General features: G+C 42.4%; 1 protein-coding gene across 4 annotated transcripts; it reads left to right on the top strand.

The window, feature by feature from the left end:
* Positions 1–964: 964 nt before the first annotated feature.
* LOC118506851 (autophagy-related protein 101) lies at positions 965–14,865 on the top strand. Of its 4 annotated transcripts, XM_036044591.1 has the most exons (8): positions 973–1,299; positions 1,419–1,729; positions 3,014–3,277; positions 3,904–4,097; positions 4,179–4,425; positions 4,497–4,620; positions 6,547–6,645; positions 6,825–14,865. In XM_036044591.1, exons 3-8 carry the CDS (start codon positions 3,113–3,115, stop codon positions 7,013–7,015), a joined length of 1,020 nt encoding a protein of 339 aa, XP_035900484.1. In that variant the 5' UTR covers positions 973–1,299; positions 1,419–1,729; positions 3,014–3,112; the 3' UTR covers positions 7,016–14,865. The 4 variants fall into 4 exon arrangements, with proteins under 4 accessions (XP_035900477.1, XP_035900494.1, XP_035900484.1 ...); XM_036044584.1 differs by lacking the exon at positions 1,419–1,729 and having other exon boundaries at positions 965–1,299; XM_036044601.1 differs by lacking the exon at positions 1,419–1,729 and having other exon boundaries at positions 972–1,299; positions 4,497–4,523; positions 6,825–6,966.
* The last annotated feature ends 55 nt before the right edge of the window (positions 14,866–14,920 follow it).

The following is a 14,920-nucleotide window of genomic DNA, read 5'->3' as shown; positions in this document are numbered from 1 at the left end:
ATTGAAAACTCACCATATTTGTACATTATGTTGTACTTCAACATTCAAAAGTTACATACTTTTTAAGTACAAAAGCGTCTCGTCAATGTTATTTCCACCACATGGGTTTATCCTTCAATGCTGCAACACACCACGCGCAATATGCTGGTGAAGGCCGCCTGAGGTCTGTCCCATCCACTGGCATCACTAATCTAGGACGATTGGTTTTAAAAGGCATCGGACTCAGAATCGTTAGGTCCAAAACAAGCAGTATCAATAGCAGTACCATCAGAAAAGGAAAAAAGGTCATTGTGATGCATATTGGTGCCCGATGCGTTCGTGAGTCTCCCTATCGGAGTATGTGTGCGTGGTGTGTGTGCCAGCTACCTGTTTTGGTTCCTTGAGATGATCCACCACAGAGTGGAAAACATCAACGATCTGGTTGATCGCCATCATACAATCAGCTGCGCTTTCAATAACCATTTTGAAATAGATGTTTGCCTTGAGGTTAGCAGTGCATCTTTGCACGTTTTGTTTGTTGTTTTGTCGATTGCCGATGTCCAACCTTCATAACGATACATTCGGAGATTAATTAAGCGACATAAAAAGAACGCGTGTGTCGTGAGCGTATATTTTAACCCATTTAGTAATTTGTTGTACGGTAGCAACTCTGGCAACGTGCATCATAAATTGTCCTTGACTGTAATCGACACGACCGTTTTGAATCAATGGTTTGTCAAACTTTGACGTTTAGGATTTAGAGCATTCAAGAGCGCAAAGCAGACGAAATAATGATAGCTTATCGAGGAGGAAATTGTAAAAAAGCTTATAAAAATAATTAAAATAGCAAGGAAACTCGTTTAAAACATTTGAATACAAAAAATATGAAAAAAAAATCAAATGTAGATGTGAACGTCACTTTCCGATTATGGTTATGTCGACTAGAGTCGACGAAACGTCGACTTTGACAGCTGCTTGCCGTTCATCGACAGCCGTCACTGGTCGATGGTGTCGATTGTTGTGATTCGCCAAATAAAATCAAAACAATAGAAATGTGTTCGGAAAATGGTGAAATAAAACAGTAACCATTCATTCCACAGTTTTGCCGTATTGCGCGGAATAATCTCGCCCGTCCGCTGGTGCATAATTGCAGCTGCAACGAAATCGCGAATTTTATTGCAGTTTTAGTTGCTTTCTGTTTCCGATCAGTGTTTGTGTATGCGCGTAGCTGGCAACGTTGATGATGTTTAATTTTAGTTTATTTTGTACCAAACTGTGATTGTGTGGGCTGTTGAACGGGTGAAGCGTATAAGCAAGAAGGTATGTAAAAAAAAAGGCGATAGTCGATAAGTTTCTCTGGGGAATGAATGGGTAGCTGCCTGATCTGTTGTGCACACGATGCACAGTACCAAATTTTAATCGTTAACCGCCTGTGACAGTACGTACACGGACGGTCCGACATTTAGCTGCGAAAGCGCCAAAGCCTGGCCACCTGTCAACGACGGTACATCGTCAGCCGTTTCCAGCTGGCCTTCGGATGTTGTGGCGGATGACGGTGCGTTAAAACCACGCAAACACGCACACAGACACGCATCACGTATCATATCCTTGTCCCTGGTGGTGTCCTGGTGGTCGGTCGTCCGCTTTGGTTTTAATCATCCGGCGTCCATCCGCGCTTCATACGTGCCTGGTAGCTGCCTGAACCTGTCCTGCTCTGCTCCAGAACTGCGCTGATCATCCTCATTGACAGGTAACAGAGCTTCGAACGGTGACCGTGAAGTGGGCGAACGAAAACAAAGACCACCACTGCGCAATCGTCCTCCAAAAAGCACAAAAGAAAACCCTGCCCTCCTAACACTCCCCCCCCCCCTCCCCGCGGCATCAGTGTTGTTTGCTGCCAAGCATCCCACCCCTCCTGAAGAGAGCCCAAAGGTTTTCGTTTGTTTGGTTTCTTGCACGAGCTGTCACGCCATCTAGTCACCATCTGTGGCTGCTGTCACAGGCGTGAACGTGCAGTGTGTTGTTTTCGTTCACGAAACTATTTTGCATCTTAATAAGTGGCCGCAAACCCCTCCCCCCCCCGCCCAATTAGCAGCTTGTTCCGATGGTTCGATGTGAGTTGAGCTGCAAGATGATTCCGTGACTTTTGCAATATCGCAGCAGTTGCTCGGATGCATCGACGGATCGCTCGCAACGGGGCCGCGATTGTGGATTGCATAAAGGCAGCAGCAGTATAAAGGATGGTGTATGGCTGTGTTACGCTCGTCATAGGTGTGTTTACGATTTGCTAGTATCTGTCGTGTGTGTGTGTGCGTGCGTGTGTGGTTCAGTTTTATCTCAAACCCAACGGGTACCGAAGGGCTCAATTTGCGCGATGACGGACGGTATACGATGTGCAAAACAAATGTAAACCATTCCCTCACAATCAATAACAATTCACATCATGTAAGTGTGTGTGTGTGTCTTTGTACGAAAGGGGGTGGGAATCCCCAAGAAGGGAGTTGGGTGTGCGATCTCACTTTCATGCATCGAAGGAGATAACCTTTTTCTCGGTCCCATTTACTGCGTGTACTCCCAGCTGCAGGTGTGCAATCGAGAGGCAATCAACCAACAGAGCAAGCATTATGCATGCATTCAATCAATCTATCAATAATAATTGATGTACAGCTTGCTTCGGAAGACCCTGCATAAGTCTTCTTCTTCTGCTCTACAACCTCGCGAGAGCCTCCTTTGGACGGTCCTTCAGTTCTGGCTTCCTTGACTTGATTTTACCCCATGGCAAGATTAGTCCTGCGTATGAGAGGGAAAGAAAGAGCTACAAGTCCAGATGGGAATCGATTGCGATTCTTTTCACGTTAGCAACCTGCTCACCACTCCATCTGCTTCCCGGGAGGTCTTGGCCGGGGCGATTACCCGGCTTCCTTGACTATGTGAATAGAAGATAGCCGATCCTGGCGTGTGAGAAGTCAATTCAACCGCCACCTCATACGCAAAAATCTCATACCATACGTATTTCTCTAAAACCTTCTTTCAGCATCGTACGCCATCGAAGCCGCCACTACGGAACCATCGGTAAATCGGGACGGCCACTCGTTAGTTGTGTTTGTTTCTGCGTCCCGCTGTCGCGGCCTGTATGGGCAACGGGGACATCCGGGCTACCGAGCCTGCGATAAGCTGCGACAGCAATCCCACACCACGCACGAACGAAGCAGTGAGCGTTCATAATCAGGTGGACGTACCGGTGCAGGTATTGGCGCGACCAGAGCGAAGAAAGGACAATCGGGTCGTAACGTTTCAGGTATGTGTGTCCTTGTACGCATGCAAGTATAGAATCTTCCTGTTGGCTTGAAGGCCTATCTGCATGATCATCCCGGCAATCTAATGGATTACTAGACTGACTGGTACCACGTAGTTGGATTCCTTCAGAATGGGATTCGTCCCCTTCTAACTATGCCCAGTGTACAGTATCGTAAGGCACTTAAGTGGCAAGAGAAAAAGTTGTTTCTTCTGTCGGGTGTTTGAACATATTTTACCAATGGAATCGTCTACCAGCACATCCCTAACGAAAACGGTTGCAATAAGCACGTAACGGCAGTAAACACGTGTCAATATGATGGTAGTAGCGATGAGTAGCTTTAAAACAAAGGAAATTGCGCATTTGCGCGCGTTAATCCTTACAAAATGCGCTTTGCGCTTTACTCTATTTCCCATAGAACCTGTCACATGGGGGGTTTATATTTTTCTATAATTTATAACCCTGGCGTGCATTTACTGGTTGGCGTTAATTGTTTTGTTCGCTCTTCCTAATGATGTAAACAAACGATTTTGTAATGTGCTTTCTTTTCACACGCGCAAACTGCACACTGCCTGCGGCCCGTGTCAACACGACCGACGTGTGTGATCAACGTTACCACTACTTATCAGCTACCACAATCAGCTGACGGTGCGAATTTGGGTCTGGTCGGGCGGTGGTACCATGAAACATTAGCACATCGCCGCTCCATCGTCTGGCTGCAGGGTGTTGTCTCGCGGGTGGCGACTGTATTGCGTCCCAACGCTTCCCGCCAACACGACGATACTCGCCGGACACGACCACTAGCACGGATTTCCCGACGACGGTACGTTGCGCGCTTTCACGCCAAGTTTCCCCTGGACGGCCTTTTTTTAATATGTACAATGCTGTTTTTTTTGTTTTACAGGTGGCTTCAAACGACACTGGACAGTGAGCCACAGCTGCTGAAGAGTTGCTGGCCGGTCCCGCAAACTGAACGCCTCTTTCTGCCAACATTCCCGATCGATGAGCAACGGTCGGAACGATACGTTCGTCGCACGCATCTAGCGAACGGTGCATTCGGTCGGGTGTATCGCGTACTGGACGACGGTGCACAGCATGGTGTGGAGCGTGACCAGCACTGGTACGCGTTGAAGGTTTTACAAAAGTCCACCGTAAGTGTGTGCAAGTGGATTTGTGTGCGGGATGTTCTAACTTGCCATTTATCCACCTTTCCACCATCCAGATCGTACTGTCTAATGCAGTTGGGCAGGTAAGGGACGAGGTGAAGATACAGACAATCTGTGGCCACCATCCGTTTATAGTGCCGTGTGTCGATTATTGGCAAAATCGTACGTGCATATTTCTGTGTAAGTACCGGGGAGGCGGTTGCAAACACACCTGGTATACTAACTATACGAACACCTGGTTTTGTTTCTGTAAAATTTAAACCAAAAATCTTGATGCAATAGAGCAAATTGAGGTTGTAGTAAGTTGTTAAGGATATGAAAAAATATCGCGGATTATTGCGGATTATTGCGGAAATTATTGCGGAATGAGTTTACAAAAATTTGTATAATTTTTATTAGCTTAAAACAGAATCGGCCTACATTAAAGTTAATATTGTTTTTACTATGTGAATCCCTTACTAAAGTCACTTACTTTCTGGGCGTGTCCTTCATGCTTATATATATTTACAGTGCCGGACAATGGAATAAGACCACCTAAATATTCGATTTTCATTACTTCTCGCAGATACTAATCACACCAACATTCAAGAAAAGCATAAAAACAACTTACCTTTGTCTAGCACTAGGGTAACTGCTCCAGTTTCGGCTTATTTGTACTTATTTTCGGCAGGTCGGCAAAAATAGCAAAATTATGGGAAAAATCGCACAAAATGATCTTTCAACTACTTTTAAAGGAATAAATCATTGTTTATTCTTTAAATACGAAGTTTTGACGCATTTAGATCGATATTTACCGAAGTATCGAATTATTTGTGCCGAGCTCAAAACATTTCGTCAGATTGGCTTTGTGCCGATAGTTCGGCAGTTCTGAGATTTAGCAAACTTGAGCTTTGCTCTAGCGCTAAAAAATTTGGGTTTCGATTTTTCTGAACAATAAAATAAGTTTTAAATTTATTCAAAGCTCATTGATAATTTAATAATCCAATAAGTGATTAATTTTTCACTTTAAAGGCTGCCGAAAATAGGTACATGATAAATGTTGATTTTTGACAGCTCAATCCAGTGCAATACATCAAAATCTGGTAGTTTGATATCCAAAATGGGCAACATAAAATTAATTATTTAACTACTTTCTATCAAGAATTTTAGCAAATTAAGAGTAGAAAATTGTTTAAAATATTCTTCTTTAACTAATTACACCTTTTCGAGTGTGTCAAATCGTCTATTCGTGCTGCCGAAAATAGGAACACAGCCTGCCCAAAATAGGAGCATTCTGCCCAAAATAGGAGCAAAACCAATGTTTGCATTTTTACTAATATTTATTGAAAACTGATTTAAATCAATAAATCATGTATGCTGAAACATTTTTTTGATAGTTTTACAACCAAAATAATACCACTTTCAATCAAAATTATTGAGTTTAATAATTGTATTTGTATTTTTTTTCTGATCAGCTGCACTAACGTGTCGAAAACTGGTACAGTTACCCTATTGCTTTTCTTCGACACTCTGACCAAATCTTTGCATAAAAATTATAAACCTGAAACAAGTTTTAAAGTTTTGCGGCATGAAAACAAGTTTTTTTTTTAAATATACAGGTTACTCAGCCAATTGGTCATCGTAAAGCGCCTAAATATTTTCACGACCTGTCACTTTACCATCGCAAAACTGCAATTCGCCATAGTGAATAAGGTGGAGTAGTCACAGTTCCAACGTATACTTTTTCTACGCATGATTTTATATGGGATTTGACAGCAGACCTACCTAAAACGATTACTTTTTTTTCGTAAGGTAGCAATTTTGTCAAATGAGATAATTTAAAATATAAAATATAAAAATATAAAAATTATAATGATGAATTATAAAAATTAAAAATGATGATCAGTTTTATTTGAAGTCTAAAGAGTTTCGGCCATATTGTTATCAGAATGGCAAAAGGAGACACAGGATAGGTTTTCCTCAATCCAATTTTCCGCAATCATATTTATCAATATTTTCAGTTTCTTTTTTTATTTTGAAAAACGGTGTTCGTATAGTTATGTTTAGCACTGTATTTCATCACGATGGCTACGATACGATGATCCGATGATCTCTTCTATTTTACAGTGTCCGAATTTTACGGTAACGGAGAATTGTTTCATCGTCTTAAAACCTTCACCGCCCAGTTGGTGCAGCTGTATGTGGCGGAGCTAGCCTTAGCCATTGGTATGGATGAAAATTCTTACCAGTAACACAACTGATTTTCCATTTTCTTTGATTATCGTTTACTATTCTCATGCAGCTTCTCACATACATTTATCTTACAGTTCACACTTGTGTTGTGGAGTTTTTAGATTTAAAAATTCTAATTCACGGTCCGTTGGGTTTTGTTTGTTTGCTTTAAGATTTTCTGCACAACGCCGGCATCATCTATCGTGATCTGAAGCCGGAAAACATACTGCTGGATGATCGGTTCCACATCAAGCTGATTGACTTTGGGCTAAGCAAGTGGCTCAGCATCGGCAACCGGACTACGACGCTTTGCGGCACTGTACAGTATATGGGTAACGAAGCATACGTACTACACAACCAATAGCAATAGCCGTAAGCCTAGTGTTAGTTCTGTGGGTGGTTCTGTGGATGCGTACCGGTACGCCAAACGTTTAATGTCGGTTCACGTTAGCCTGGTAGTAACTGTTGGTAATGCAAAACAAAAAAACTAAACACGCAACCACACTAGTAAGGGTTAAACATGTTACTTCCGGGCTATTACATTGTTGCTTCACGGTGTCGATGAACGCGTTGTGAGTTGGGGGCGGGTCCGTCCGTAGTACGGGATACATTATGAGATTTAAAATATTACTTTTCGGCTTCTAAACAACCAAACTGCAAAACCACAAAAAAAAAATCCATTCCTAACTGTAGGAAGGATCCATGCATCAGTTTTAGTTGGCAGAGAATGATATGTGAATGTGTGAAAGGTTGTCTGTATGATACCGTTTGCACCGACACGATTACAACGTACGAGCAGTTGAGCAATCAACGCATTCGAGGAAACGGCTCCGGACGGTGTCTAGCTTGCTGGTACGGAGTGAAAGCGTGTAAAGCGTCACCATGAACGCCCGTTCGCAAACGTTCGATCTGCGGATGGAGGGCCGGCAGGTGGACGAAGCCGTCCTGAGCATCTTTCACACGATACTGTTCCACCGCAGTCTCGGCAAGTTTATGTACACCGAGGAGGCGATGTATTCGGTCGGCACGATCGGGTACCGGGATGTGGACTGTGACTTTTTCGACTTTACGTACGTTTGCTGCACCTCGCCCCGGCTGGAGGAAACGCTACGGCGGGAAATTAGCAACTTTAGCCGGCAGCTGCGCAGCAACGACAGTGGCGGTACCGGGCAGATTAGTTTGGAGTTTTTCCAGCGCAAAAAAACGCGCTGGCCGTTCCAGACCGACTGCATACCGTGGGAGGTGTGGACGATACGGCTCGAGCTGCTGACGCTCACGAACGAGGACGATTGGTTGGTGTGCCGGGAGCGGGTCAGCGACATGCTGACGGACAAAATTTTCTGCATCACCGAGATAATGAACCGGCACGACTACGTGCCGAAAATACCGAACCAGACCGAGCTGGACATGGTGTTCGATACGACGTACCCGGACGTGCAGCCGTACCTGTTTCAGTTTAAGTTTAGCACGGCCGGACCGAGCGGTACGTCCGTGAGCAACACGATGAAAAAGCTGATCAAGGAAACGTTGAACGTTTCATTGTGACTAACACGCGACCGGGTACGCGTACGGTGCGCGGCACCATGCATCCGCTTGCATCAAACGGCTTCGTTCGGCTTCGTTTGCCCGTGGCCGTTTCCTTCTCGCTGTTTGCGCTTTACACTGTCCCTGCTGTGAAGAATGGTGATTTGCGAGGAACTGAGGTCCTTCTGATTTTTCTCCTGTGTTTGCATGCGTTCGAATGCTTGTTTGCGAAGTGTTTTACACTTGTGTGTGCGTGCGTGTGTTTCGTGCGTGTGTGTGTGTGTATAGGTAAAGTAGATCTATTTATTTTGTAAAATTTTGGCGCAAAACTGCTGCTATTTTGCTTTGGAAATGCTAATTTTCGCTTAATAATATGCATCACATGAGCTGACAGTTGCTTGAACAGCTTTATGTCTTTTAAACGGTTTTAATTTTTGGCTTATAATTTATAACTCTATGCGGGTGTGTTTGGTTCGGTAAGAATCATTATTTGAGGCACAAAAACCGGAAAAAAAGAAAACGCATTTCTAATCAAAAAACAGGACAAATGAACAGCGGAATGGAACAAGTTAATCAAAGGCGTGTAAAAGAATGATTGTGTGTAGAGCATACTACGCGGGGGAGGGGAATGTTTACAACCACTGCAATACATATATCCATACATACATAACCCAAAACTCAAACAGATACAGACAGAAACCGTCGCGAGTAACAGTAGAAATGAATATAGAGATTATTAGTTGCCTACATCGAATAGTTTACAGGCAAAGGTTAAAGAAAAGAGGTTTTTGTTGCGCATCTAATTTAAGATAGCCAGCGTGTTGTATTTGCAATCCAAGTGCTGTGACTGTGTACAGACTGTGTCCGCTGTTATTATTCACGCTTGTGCTTTGGGATTCGATTGGTCCAAGAGTCCCCTATCCAAGAGATCTTTGAGGCAATCTTGGATTCTAGTTTTTTTTTTCATGGAATGCTGGATGCTGGAAATAAAAAAAAACAGTTGTTTCGTTCCTCTTGCCACGAGTTGAAGTATTTAAAGCCACAACAAGTGTTGAATTTGAACTTGAAGACTTCTATAGAACCGCAACCCAAACCACGTGCTGATGTATACCAACGTTGGTGGGTTAAAGAAACGACCTTCTTCTTCTTCTTCTTCTTCTTCTTCTTCTTCTTCTTCTTCTTCTTCTTCGGAACTACAACCTTGAAAGGTCTCGGCCTGTCATTTCTGTCTTTCTGTGACTTGAAGTTTACCCGTAGTAGCTGAACAGTTTGCCCTATGTACGGGGAGGCGCGGTCTGGATGGGATTTGAACCCCGGTCCTGCCGTGTGATGACCGGCGCCTCTGTCGCTTTGACCACCGGATCGCCCCTACTAAAGAATCGACCTACTGCGATCCAAAGCACGTTGCAAACAACAAAGTACTGCAATCGTTCCGGGAAGCGATCGAAACCGAGCATAAGTGCGAGCACGCGCTTTTTGATATTCTATCCTATGAAATATTAATTTAGCTTTTTAACACAATCGCAATCAACACGGCTGTATCAGGCTATAGGATTGTAGCCTTCTGACGAACAAAGAAACATCACTATAATGGGGGGCTTTAGGTATTTGTTTGCACTATACCTTATCCCCCTTAGTTAGCTGTGTACGACCTTTGCCGTGGCGGTTGGCTGTCTGTGACTTACACTTCTTCTTCTTCTTTTTTGGCCTAACGACCTCTCTTATAGGTCATGCCTGCCATTTCTGGTTTACTAGCCGACTTAGTGATACCGCATAGACTGGATAGTCAGGCCTCAATATGGGGGAACGGCCCAGATGGGATGTGAAGGCCGGCGCCGCTGTTGCATCTACCACGGCGTCCATCAACGTCGACTAGGTAGTCCGATTATCCTAATGCACCGGCACCTTACTTTTCTGTTTTCCTTCGGATAGCCTAACTTAATGGCCGCCAATCTGTGGGATGATTCAAGCGGAGATGCATATCAATGATTTATGGTCACACAGCAACGTACGGCGTGATAGGGTGGTACCGAAGAAGTGTTCTAATGTTTAAACCAGTGTGCAGTTTGAGATACAAGTGTTGTTGAGGATATAATTGACAAGAGCATTGAGATGATTGATTGAAGATGATGATTGAATGTTACTGTCGCTTAAATACACCCACAAACGAGCGATCGAGTCGCTGTAGTTGCTCAAGGAGTAGCCGAAGGATACAAGAAGGAACGCTAGATCAGCCTCTAGTTAGGATTTTGCTGTCCACAATGTGATGATCATGCTTGAGAGATCCTTAAAGTTGAGTTAAAAGAGTCATTAACAGACGAAAAAGTTAACAAGAGATTCTGAACTAACACACTCACTAAGACCAATACCAGTACTGATACCGATGTCTCAAAGAAGTTGCCAATAATATCTTCATAATTCTGATTACAAAAGAGCGGTCCAGTGGCCGAGACGACAACGACCGTTCCCCCGTAGTGAGGACGGACTATGCAACTATGTGGATACCATTAAGTCTAGTAGGCCAGAAATGGCAGGAATGACCTTTACGAGGTTGCTAGACCAAGAAGAGAGAGTGAGAGATCCTCAAAATTCTTGCAAATCGTAGATGGCTGTGTGTATCTCAAACTGTGCTTTGTGTAAACCATATGAACACTTGTTAAGTAACCTGAAAAAATTTATCCACCATTCGGCGGCACCCGGACCGTTTTGTTGCGTTACTGACTGTTCGAGCTGTCAATCCCTGCCCCGCACTTACTGAAAATTAACCCTTGTTTTTGTTTTGTAAATACCAAACAAAGGTCCCAAAGATATAACCACTCAAAAACGAACAATTTTGGATGGTCTTTGTGTGCAGGTGAACACACCTGCAAAGCTTTTAACTGACAGTTCTCATACGTACGGATACAAATCAAAATAGCTTGTAAGACACTTACCGGATACTCTTAACCACAAACAGTACACCGTCAGGGTTTTTGATGTACAATGCAACCCACCCAGAGGCAACTCTTTAATACCATCACATACATCGGGAAGAGGAGGAATATTTTAGGGGAAAAAAAGTCGATTAACTTATAAACAACACCTGCACTAGTCTTCAACCGTTGCTCTGTACACTGGCAAAGTCCAAATCGGGATATTATGCCGTACCTCATCATAGCTCCTTCGAATCGTACAATACAAGAGCCACCCAATACAAGAGCCAATACAAGAGCAAAAGTGGGCGGGGGCGTTTTAAACTAACGGAAAACTATAACCCCAAAGCTCAACAGACTTTAATGTACCGTGGTCTCTTTATCTTTTTGTTTCATCTGCCTCACTGATAAGCAAGCGCTTGTGGCGCTTGTGTTTGCTGCTAACGAGCGTTTAAGTAGCGTGAGAGTAACAATTGATCTCCAGAGACAAGTTATACAAAAAGAAAGAACCTGCATTCGAACCGCCTATTAACAACACACGGGCACTACTAAATTGCAAAATGGCGGACACCTGATTAGTGTTGCTGTCGTGTTGTTGGACGTTACCAATGGCTTGATTGAAGCGATTTGAATGGCGCGTTTAAACTGTGTGTAGTTTCGCTACATTTTAACGTGCAGCAAGTGCTTTTTTCTGTGATTTGCTTCACTTTTTTCAATATGTCTTGTGGCAGATGAATTTTATACGGGTTACGCGAGAGAAAATTTGAACCTACACCGTGTGGGAAGGCTTTTTGTTTGTAGCTGTATGGATTCTTTCTTCTAGTTGGTGAACGAGCGTGTGTATGCGAGCATGTATGTAGTGTGTGTGTGTGTGTGGGTGGATAACGCCGAACACTTCCTTTTGCCCCGAAAGACATCTCAATAGCTTTACGCTACACTGAGCCTACATAATGCTTCAATACGTAATATACCGTCGATTATACCTAGTAATGAAACTTAATAGATTTATATACCTTTTTTTTTCGCTCTATTGTTTCGCTTTAATAATTTTTGTTGTTGACGTTTAACCGCCTGTGGTGATATAGTCTGCTCTGATGAAAGATTTATTCAAATTCCACGAAAGATTTAATTTTACCGACAATGAAAGCTCACGACGCAATACACCACACTATGGAAGCGTTGTTCTTCATGCAGGGAAAGATTTTTGTTGTTTCTGTTTGTTTTGTGTGTCTTTTACACTTAACAATAATTGCATGACGTTTGTTCATCATACGAGTCATTATTTTAGTACTATTAGCGGTGATAAATTGATTACAGATGTTTCTTTTAATATAGTTATAGTTTTCCGTGATTTTTTTTGTTTCGCATGTTTTCAATTTACGTGTTACGATTCTATTGGTACAAGCGCAAATGGTGAAATGGTGAAAAAACAATATATAAGACATTACAGAATAAAAAATAGAAAGATAATTTAACGTAATAACAAGAAAAGTGAATAGAGAGAGAGAAGAAAATAAAGCACTACAAATAAAATCGAAGCAAAACTCCAGATGACGAGAGCAACTACAAGCAAAACGTAGAAACAAACGAACGAAGTAGCTACTGAGCAAGCTACAACAAGCGCATGTAAATAACGGTGACACACTAAATACTTGTACTACGCAATGTTTGTACTATCGTTTAGCCTAGTAAGTCATATTACAGACAGCAAAAAAACAAAAAGCCCTCAATAGACCTTAAATTAGTACGAAATAGTGTACATGTATATAGCAAGAAACAAGATTGGTGTGAATATGTACTATGGCGTTCGATTGGTTAAAGGCAGGCAGGACAGAAGTAGTAGATTGTCACGCCATTATGTTTTTGTTTCTATACTTGCTTTGCTTTAATCTATGTTTGGGATTCCTTGTTGAAGTTATAATCACACACACATACAATTTACCGCCCCTATGAAAGACCGCTTATAGACCCTTTAGGCTGTATGTATTTCGTTGTAGTACGCCTGTGATTAAGTGTGTATATATATAAATATAGTAACGACTAGGTAGCGGCGTATGTGTGTGTGTTAATAGTGCTTTTTAGAAGTTGACGTCTACAGTTCGTGTATATAGATTCAGAAAAGAAACAAACAAAAATACAGCATAAGCAGAAGTTTTTACTATGACTCTTTCGCTGGTACAATGCGGATGGTCAACACACATACGGGGTGTCCAATCGTATAACGAAGTCATTCAGAATCACTCAGTAGAATATTTCGGCTGGAAAGTAGAATATTACAATCCCGTTGTGGAATGTTGCAATCATATAATGGAGTTTTACATTTAGTTAGGGGGCCTTGCTTTGCAATTAGCTGTGGTGTAAGGAAATGAGTATTTAATAATAATATTTCCGACTAATATTCGTGCCAAACCTGTTCGAATGACAGGGTGTGGTGATGTAAACTAAAATGACAGATGGACAGAATTGAACCAAACAGCTCGGTCCCCAAAATTTCCATTATATGGTTTGCAATTCTCCCCAACGGGTTTGCGACATTCCCCTATCCAGTTGAAACATTTCAACAAGTGATTCAAAACTTTCATTATATGATTCGAACGCTACCCCGATCCCTGTAACTACAGAAAGCCCTCGATTTTGAAAGATCCACACAAAAACACCCACGATGCCCGTCATCGCCAGCAAATGGAATGGCAACTACTTAAAGGGGCTATATCTGTAAGACGCGGATTTATGTCGAACGTAGCTTTTAGTGATTCGATTTCAAATTGAACACGGTCTACCTTTAACCTGCTAAGACAACACCGCGTTCGAGAGTGCATTAGAAACAGTTTAAATGAAACAGAGAAAGAGAGAGAGAGAGAGTGAGAAACAAAATCGGCGTTTAAAAGTTACGTTCTGTATTCGCTTGGTTGCTGTAGGGTTAGTACTTAAGCACAGTGTTAATTTGATGTTGTTTGCTCTTTTGCTAAACAAACTCACACACGCAAACACACGCAACACACTCGGGCCATGCAGATACCTTTTTGTTTTGTTTTTAGTATTAACGCACAGATAATATGCTCGGATGTATTAGCAGTAGGGCGGAGATGATTAAGGACCTGCGAGAAAGAAAACAAAAAAAACCAAACCTACTAGCTCCGGGTAAGCTCGGACAGTTTAGGGGTTCCTGAACATCTGACACTAGTGGACATACGGAGAGTGTGATGCCAAAACAATCACTATCACTAATGCGATCTGTCACGCGATCGTTCGCCTGTCACAGTTGACGTAAAAGTTGTACAGTAGAGAGCGAAGATACACTAAGTTGTTTTGCAATGTCAATTTAAGCATTAAAACAATACAATGTAATTGCGAAACAAATGAAAGCCAACAATATGTTTAACCATGTACCGGGTGTCTCACCAACCAGGGCATCAAAGCATGCGGCTGAGTGGGTAATGTCAAATGTCAAACGAAGAACTCTTATACAAACAAACATTGCTTAAGTGTATGGGAATAAAAATAGATATGGTTGTCGTGTAAGCGAAATAAGTTAGTAGTAAAACATCGCAAAAATCTAAATATGGTGGAAAAGAGCGACAAATGAACGTAAAGAAATAGCGATGTAATCAAACTGTAATCAGACGAAACAAACAAACGACAAAAAAAAAGAAGCCAACACGTGGACGAAAAACTTGACCAGGAAGTGGAACAAAATAGAAGAAAAAACACTCCGGTCAAGCGAAGTTGTACAAAAAAAAAAAACACACACACACAAACTGCAAGAAGTATAAAGAAATGATTCTTGAAAACAAAACCCCAACAAACAGAAACCGCGCCATGGTTATCGAGGT

This window comes from Anopheles stephensi, chromosome X (assembly GCF_013141755.1).
Source record: "Anopheles stephensi strain Indian chromosome X, UCI_ANSTEP_V1.0, whole genome shotgun sequence".
NCBI classification, from domain to species: domain Eukaryota; kingdom Metazoa; phylum Arthropoda; class Insecta; order Diptera; family Culicidae; genus Anopheles; species Anopheles stephensi.
Note: the sequence above shows the minus strand (reverse complement) of the source record. Positions and strands in the feature narration are given on the sequence as shown.